The sequence below is a fragment of the Panicum virgatum genome, chromosome 5N, assembly GCF_016808335.1.
Source record: "Panicum virgatum strain AP13 chromosome 5N, P.virgatum_v5, whole genome shotgun sequence".
Taxonomy (NCBI): Eukaryota; Viridiplantae; Streptophyta; class Magnoliopsida; order Poales; family Poaceae; genus Panicum; species Panicum virgatum.
In genome coordinates this window covers 64,369,868-64,378,570 of record NC_053149.1, presented here as the reverse complement: position 1 = coordinate 64,378,570, position 8,703 = coordinate 64,369,868, and the positions used below count along the sequence as shown (strand labels likewise).

At 43.6% G+C, this 8,703-nt stretch overlaps 1 protein-coding gene and 1 long non-coding RNA gene across 2 annotated transcripts; one reads left to right on the top strand and one right to left on the bottom strand.

Moving 5' to 3' along the window:
• Window positions 1–37: 37 nt before the first annotated feature.
• LOC120674088 (pleckstrin homology domain-containing protein 1-like) lies at window positions 38–5,059 on the bottom strand. Its single transcript, XM_039955198.1, has 2 exons — window positions 4,461–5,059; window positions 38–419 (listed from the first exon to the last, which is right to left on the bottom strand). Exon 1 carries the CDS (start codon window positions 4,937–4,939, stop codon window positions 4,484–4,486), a length of 456 nt encoding a protein of 151 aa, XP_039811132.1. The 5' UTR covers window positions 4,940–5,059; the 3' UTR covers window positions 38–419; window positions 4,461–4,483.
• LOC120674089 lies at window positions 1,192–4,919 on the top strand. Its single transcript, XR_005674971.1, has 2 exons — window positions 1,192–1,374; window positions 4,291–4,919. It is a non-coding gene; the product is annotated as an uncharacterized LOC120674089 (long non-coding RNA).
• Window positions 5,060–8,703: the final 3,644 nt, after the last annotated feature.

Sequence of the window (8,703 nt, the reverse complement as noted above, 5' to 3'; positions counted from 1 at the left end):
TCGTAAATTGGAGCAACCCTGGGTTTTTAAAATTGTATGAAGCACAGGAGAACATAAATTTCCATAATGTGAAAATTTTATATAAATTAACAGAATGCACGTTGACCTTCATAAAAAGGGTCGTCATAATTATGCTTGGACAATAAACTTAACCTATAAAATAACCTAGCTGCCATACTTGTATTGCATTCCTGAACCGACTGCAGACCATTTAAAATATTTTCTTTCTGAAACTTTATCAACAACCTTTAAAATATGTACTTTGGAAAACAGAAGCCATTCCGTAATTGTCTTAAAAGATACTTTTATAATTTCATAAGAGATACTTTTATAATTCCATAATTCAGTATATAGAAAACAATGGTCGACAGTATTTACCTCAGACCATGCTGTCCAAAGCATATTGTGTCTCAATCCAACTGTTGCAAATATGAGGATGAGTTTATATTATCATTTGACACCTTGAATTTAGTGTTACAATCATAGAGTAAGATAAAACCTAATCTTACTCAAATGAAATGAAAGGAAGTATCCTTTGATTCAGAGATAAGAATATAACAAGCATATTTCAGCGCAAAATAAAAAGAGATAATGATACTTGGGAAACTAACTAAGAAGAGTTGTGTTTGGAAAGATTCCCAGTAAGCATATTAGATCCCTAAGAAAAACGTGAACCAAACCCTACAATGCTGGTTGTTGATTACAGGATTACAACACAGTAGCATCGATCTTTAACATAATAATGCTGAAGTCATTAGCACATTCTACACCCAAAACATTTCCAATAGTGAGGCAGATAGCCCGTGACTTATCAGCTCAGATGCAGATATGGTGATACACCTATAAGATTATTGCTGATTCTAGCTATTTTCATAAACGGTCAACTTGATTGCCCTAAGCTAGTTTAATCTGTTTTCATCAACATGACTTTCAATGATAAATTAAGGATATGAGATCATAAAGAACACTAAAGCACATATCTTCCACTTGGAAAACAATTTCGTCGTGCCTTTCATCATAAGCTCATGCAGAAGGCAACAGTGCTAGGTTTTTCAAAAAAGAAGGCAACAGTGTTCTAGAAGTTGCTCCTGTAAACACGGCACTGATTGGAGTTCATCATGGTCATCGAAACATAGTTGGTGGAGCAGACAAGTGGCTAAGTGAGACAGTTCAATTATGGGTCAAAGCCAACGGGAGTAACAAGTAATTTCATGGATCAAAACTGATATGATATTCAAATAGCACAAGTCAAATTCAGCAAGAAAAATTGCAGTAACTTTACACATCCAATGGTGTCTCTTCACAAAATTCTAAAACAGCCAATACAAATCAATTGACCAAATAAATCAAACGGCCGTGCAGAAATTTGAACTAGTTTCATATAGGTAGCTGGAACGTAGGGTCCCTAACGGATAAGTTGCGAGAGCTAGTTGATGTAGCAATTAGGAGGCGTGTAAATATTCTATGCGTTCAAGAGACTAAATGGAAGGGCCAGAAGGCGAAGGAGGTTGAGGATACTGGCTTCAAGCTTTGGTACACGGGAGCAACTCCGGGTAGGAATGGTGTAGGCATCTTGATTGATAGGAGCCTTAAGGATAGAGTCGTAGAGGTTAGAAGGCAAGGCGACCGGATTATCCTAATCCGGTTGGTAGTTGGAGATTCGGTTTTGAATGTGATCAGTGCATATGCCCCTCAGGTAGGCCTTAGTGAGAGCACCAAGATGCAGTTCTGGGAAGATCTAGATAGTATGGTTAGTACCGTGCCTACCAGCGAGAAACTCTTCATAGGAGGAGATCTCAACGGTCATGTGGGTGCGACTAATGTAGGGTTCGAGCGAGTGCACAGGGGTTTTGGGTATGGTAGCAGGAGTCAAGAGGGGGAGGATGTGTTGAACTTCGCGTTAGCCTACGACTTGTTGATAGCGAATACCGTGTTTAAGAAGAGGGAATCCCATCTTGTGACGTTTCGTAGTGGACAACACTCGAGCCAGATCGACTTTATCCTTACTAGGAGGGAGGATAGACGTGATTGCTTAGATTGTAAGGTGATACCTGGGGAGTGTGTTGTCCCTCAACACAAGCTTGTGGTGGCGGACTTTCGTCTTCGGGTACGTGTCCACCGGGACAAATGTACCAAGATTGCGAGAACAAAGTGGTGGAAGCTTAGAGGGGAAGCGGCACAAGCGTTTAAGGAAAGGATGCTAGGTGAGGGGCCTTGGGAAGATGGAGAAGACGCAGATGACATGTGGCTAAAGATGGCAACATGTGTTCGGAAGGTGGCCTCAAAGGTGTTTGGCGTGAGTAAGTGAGGCAAACAGGAGGGGAAAGACACCTGGTGGTGGAACGACGAGGTGCAAAGGGCTATTAAGGAGAAGAAGGAGTGTTTCAAGCGTCTCCATCTTGACAAGAGTGCAGCCAACTTCGAGGGCTATAAATTAGCGAAGAGGGTTGCAAAGCGAGCTGTGAGTGTAGCAAAAGGTAAGGCGTATGATGACCTGTATCAGCGGCTAGGCACGAAAGAAGGGGAAAAGGACATTTATAGGATGGCTAGGATCCGCGAGCGGAAGACAAGGGACATCAAACAAATCAAATGCATTAAGGATGGGACAGATCGACTGCTAGTGAAGGATGATGAGATCATGGATAGATGGAGAGAGTACTTCGACAAGTTGTTTAATGGCGAGAGTGAGAGCCCTACCCTTGAGTTAGATGACTCTTTTGACGATACCAACAGACGTTTTGTGAGGAGAATTCAGGAGGTAGAGATCGGGGAGGCTTTGAAGAGGATGAAGAGAGGTAAAGCGTTGGGTCCTGATGGTATTCCCATTGAGGTGTGGAGATGCCTAGGAGATAGAGCAATAGTTTGGTTAACTAAGCTTTTTAATCTCATTTTTCGGTCAAACAAGATGCCGGAAGAATGGAGGAGAAGTATATTAGTACCTATCTTCAAAAACAAGGGCGATGTTCAAAGTTGTACTAACTACCGTGGGATTAAGCTGATGAGCCATACGATGAAGCTTTGGGAGAGGGTCATCGAGCATCGCCTAAGAAGAGGGACAAGTGTGACCCAAAACCAATTTGGGTTCATGCCTGGAAGGTCAACCATGGAGGCGATTTTCTTAATACGACAATTGATGGAGAGATATAGGGAGCAGAAGAAGGACTTGCACATGGTCTTCATTGACCTTGAGAAGGCATATGACAAAGTACCGAGAAATGTCATGTGGTGGGCTTTGGAGAAGCACAAAGTCCCAACCAAGTACATTACCCTCATTAAGGATATGTACAAAGATGCGACGACGTTTGTCCGGACATGTGATGGCAACACCACTGACTTTCCTATTAACATAGGCCTACACCAGGGGTCAGCATTGAGCCCTTATTTATTTGCTTTAGTGATGGATGAGATCACAAGGGATATACAAGGTGAGATCCCTTGGTGTATGCTCTTTGCTGATGATGTGGTGCTAGTTGACGAGAGTAGGGCAGGGGTTAATAGGAAGTTAGAGCTGTGGAGACGCACGTTAGAGTCGAAAGGGTTCAGACTTAGTAGGACCAAGACCGAGTACATGATGTGCGATTTCAGCGCGACTAGGCATGAGGGGGGAGACGTTAGTCTAGATGGGCAAGTGGCGGTCCAGAAGGATACGTTTCGGTATTTAGGATCGGTGTTACAAAAGGATGGCGACATTGATGAAGATGTTTAGGCATAGAATTTCAGCTGGCTGGTTGAAATGGCGGCAAGCTTCTGGCATCCTTTGTGACAAGAGGGTGCCACAAAAGCTAAAAGGCAAATTCTATAGGACAGCAATTCGTCCGGCGATATTATACGGTGCTGAATGTTGGCCTACAAAAAGACGACATGTGCAGCAACTGAGTGTAGCAGAGATGCGGATGTTGCGGTGGTTTTGCGGGCACACAAGGAGGGATAGAGTCCGGAACGAAGTTATTCGGGATAGGGTCGGGGTGGCATCAATTGAGGAGAAACTTACTCAGCATCGGCTGAGATGGTTTGGACATGTCCAACGAAGGCCTCCTGAGGCGCCGGTGCGTAATGGGATCCTTGAGCTAGTCGATAATGTAAAGAGGGGTAGAGGTAGACCTAAACTGACGTGGGATGAGTCGGTTAAGAGAGATCTTAAGGATTGGAACATCTCTAAAGAGATAGCTTTGGATAGGAGCGCTTGGAGACTAGCTATCAATGTGCCTGAATCTTGAATTTATTTCTTTCGGGTTTCATCTCTAGCCTACCCCAATTTGCTTGGGAAAAAAGGCTACGTTGTTGTTGTAGTATCATATCAGACAGCAAGCTATAATCCTGAACTTATTCCCCCAATGACCGAAATATTATACAAATGCACAGATCATATCCACGAAGCAAGAAGATGCAAGCGCGAAACCTAAAGGAGTAATAACATAGAGATGCTGCAGAGTTACAAGGTGTGTCCGGTCCTTGCTCACCAATCAAAAATCGAATAAATCGATCACTTCTCGCCAGGGCGGCTGTCGTAGTCGACGACCTCAGCGTCGGTGACGGAGCGGGAGTGCTGTACGATGGAGCGGCCTATGTAGTTGATCCACTCCTCCTTCTCCTTCTCGGTGTCCGCGATGAAGTACATGGTCTCGCGCGGGGTGGAGAGCTCGAAGGCGTAGGGCCGGTTGAGCACGTCCTCGGCGCCCTTGACGGTGAGGCAGGAGGCGACGGGGATGACGCCGCGGGGCACGGAGGCGCGCGTGACGGTCGAGTCCTTGAACCAGAAGAGCCTCCCTTGCTTGAGCACGAACCACCGCCGCCGCCACGTCTTGATGTACTCGCCCTGCTTGGTCAGCCAACCCACGCGCTCCGGAACACGCCAGAACTCCACGCCGCCGCCCGCTGAATCGGCGTCCGCGGACGCCGCGCCGGTGCCCATCACCGCCCGCCACAAGCTCGCCGCCATGGGTGTGGGGAATTTTGGGGATCGGATCGGGTTTGGGCGTTCGGCAAGTCGCGAGTAACCTTTTTTTTTTCTTTTCTTTTCGCGAAGAAGGGGGTTTGTTTTGGTTGGACGGCTGGTTCTGGTTGGATTATTGTCCCCGTTACAATCGAGCCGAGCGACGGGATTGGATTGCAGACTGCACTGGGCGAGCTGTTCGTATTACAGGCTTACAGAAAAAAAAACAGATTTCTTTATGACTTGACGAGCCCTTTCAGAAATGAATTTTAGTTTGCAAATCGAGTCCTTTTAGAGTTTTGAATTACAAGAACAGGTACTTACGGAGAAATAGAATATTAGATCCCCCCCTCAAATTCAATATGATTCTCATCTCTAATAACAAAAAAAAATCTTTCAGCTCAATAATTTATTGAATTTTTACATTAATTTATTGCATCGTGGTTATAATATGGATGGCTTTAGTTTGTTCCGCATGTCCATTTCTATATGTACTACTATTACATTTTGATAGTCAACACTGTTTCCTCCTAGGAAGAAACCATTGCTCTCCTTAGATCATATTTTCCCCCTCCTATTCAACTTTCCTCCATTATCTTTTGCCCTCCTTCCACCTCCATTCACGATACACGAACTTCTTCTACTGATTTCTTTCTGACCATCTCGTCATCATCCTCGTGTTTTTGCTTGTGAAGTCAACCCATTTCTCATCATCATACATGCTTATTTTTTATTATGCCACGTCACATTTTTTTCTTATTTGTGCGCCGTGCTAATCTTTGCCTACAAGCTAATCACCAACTTGTCCTTGCTCTCGATCTAACTTCCTGTGTCCCTATGCCTTTTTTATCTGTGATGATGGCCCTTCTTTAGTATTAAATCTGTATATTCTATTATCATATTTCAAAGTGGTGAAAGTGGATGAGAAAAATGAGGAAGAAGTAAAAGCTCTAAGAACAAGCACCCAGTAATAGATGGAAGCGATGGAAAGCACGCATAGGTAAAGCCCTCAAAAAAAAACACACACACACACACATGGTGGTAGTCATCTTATCATGGATGACCCTAATCATCGCACGTAAGACATTGCAATTCTATTTGCATTTTGTAAAGTTCCATCGTTACGGAATTCGCAACTCCAACCATAGATAAAGGTAAAAAGTAGGATGAGCCTATTTCCTATTTCATCCTTTTGAGGAGCATAACGGATGGAAACCATATCAGGTTTTTTGATGATATATTTTAATTGGTGTTGATTTAAGTATAATAAAATATAGAAGAGGAAGAAGGTAAATAAGGTTGGCGTATGGATATGAACCGATAAAAATATTGACTGGTGTAAGGATCACCGGGGTGTCCGACCCTAGAGGGGGAGGGGGTGAATAGGGTCGCTAATCGCTTTTCTATCCTAGGGCTCAATCTAATTGCATAAGATAAACCTAACACGTCCTACATATGCTAGTTATGACTAAGGTTTATCTATGCTACCCTCTACTTACCCCAAAAGACTTGCAACCTATAGTCAATCCTAATCAAACTAACTAGAAAAGTAAAGGTAAGCAAGAAAGAGTAAATGCGGAAATGTAATGCGGTAAGTAAAGCGGTAAGGGAGAGGATATGCAAACTCCCGTGAAGACACCAAGACACACGATTTAACGTGGTTCGGTTAGGACACCAAAGTCCCTCCCTACGTCCACGGCCACTTGCTCACAAAGAACAAGTGTGATACCGAGTCTCTTCGCTTGATCACCGTCTTGCCACGCCTCCAAGGCTCCCGACAAGCAAAGGCTAAGTGACACCAAGTCACAAAGACGAGGTCACCGCCACCGTCTATCTCGAAGCGTCACCACGGCACCGTCTTCACTATCTTGGAGCTTTAACACCAAGTAGGGGCCTCCTTCCCCGCACAAAGTGTCGTTGCCACTCCACACCAAGTCGGAGGGTCACACGACGAGTACAAGTGTTTGCTTGTCGCAGCAAGACTTCTCTCAAGGGAGCTCTCGCAAGAACTAATCCCTAATCAAGCACTAAGCACTCTAACAAGTGTGCTTAAGCCTATATGATGTACAATGAGGCTCTATGGTGGTTGGAGATGATCTTTAGCTCTAGTATACTTCTTTGAACTCCAGCACTCTCAAATGACCCAGCCTTGGGGGTATATATAGGCAGCACAAGCAAATATAGCCGTTGGAGAAAAGCTGCCAGAAAAACGCTTAACGCCGGTTAATCCGATGCTCCCCAAATCGCCATCGTCGGTTTAACCGGTGATACTAAACTGCCCACTGAAAACTAGCCGTTACGTGTACGGGCAATCAACCGACGCAATCGACCGGTGTATGTAATATTAGCGTCGGTTTAACCGGTGAGTGCAACTGTCCTCTGATCCTTGAAAAACAAACTCTCTGGACAACTGCACCGACGCCATTAACCGGTGCATCATCGGTTCATCCGATGTATGCATTTTTCTTGGTCTGCTTCTGCCATTGCACCGACGTATTCAAACTTCCCATCGTCGGTTCATCCGGTGCCAAACCCTAGCCCGCAGGCCATCTCTGTCATTGCACCGATGAGTACATTTTGCCTTACGTCGGTTTAACCGGTGATACTAAAACTCCCAGACGTGCTCAAGTCAATGCACCGACGTGTGTGATTTGCTTGGCGTCGGTTCAACCGGTGACTTGATTTCTTTTAGGTTTCAGGGCGCTGCCCTGAGACCCGCGAGGGGCGGCTCCCCCTCGACCCCCGTCCGCTAACCGGGTAGCGAAACCCCCGTAGGGGCGGCCCTTCGGGCCTAGCTTCGCCTCTCTTCTCTTTGTCATCACTTGAACCTAAAAGCCTGAGTATATCATCTAAGCAAACACATTAGTTCAAGTGTTGCGTGTGTCATTAATCGCCAAAACATTATATTGAAATATGGCATGAGAGGCCATTTTCGCTACAACTGGCAACATACTGCAATAACTATGAGCGATGTGGTTTTATTATTAGCTGGAGAGGGACTATGGAGTTATGGTACTTTTTGAAAATTTCCTTCTTGCCATTGAAAAATATAACTCATCCCTTATGTGTCATCAGATAGCATATAAGAGATTCTTTTTTTTTGTGTCTATGATATGTGGGGCTAATGACACATGAGGAATGAGTATAATTTTTAATGACATAGAAGGAATTAACACTTTTTTCTAGTGGCTTGCTAGATGCGGTGGACTATTCCTTCACTAGCTCAACATGTATTGGCTCTGCTATGAGGTGGAATTGATGAAAGATTGTTCATCATACATTTTGATACTTTGATAGATACTTCATCTTTATATACATGTACTCCCTCCTTCCTCGTTTATAAGGCACACACGCGTATCAAGATTCAAACATTTATATCTTTGACCAATAATTTAACTATTAATTTTTAATTTTTATAATGTAAATTTTATATGATTGGATTCGTGATCAAATATAGTTTACAATGATTATAAATTTATAATCATAAGTGATATAATATATAACAAATAATTGGTCAAAGTATCGTTTGGAAGACCGTGCCATGTTCCACCGTGCCTTATAAACGAGGAAGGAGGGAGTAATAGAGTTGTACAATTTATTTTTTACAATATAATCATAATTACTCCTACATAACTAAACTTTCTATCTTGGATCTGGACCTAAATCCGGTAAGTCTTTGCAGTCGCAGTTCCAATATTGCATAAAACTCTCATGCTTAATGATGTTTAGCAAATTTTCGCAAAAAAAAAAATTTTAGCAAGGCTGCAAGA

What these genes read in the sequence shown, in the direction of transcription:
- LOC120674088 (XM_039955198.1), bottom strand. Translation starts at nt 4,939, where the DNA reads ATGGCGGCGAGCTTGTGGCGGGCGGTGATGGGCACCGGCGCGGCGTCC.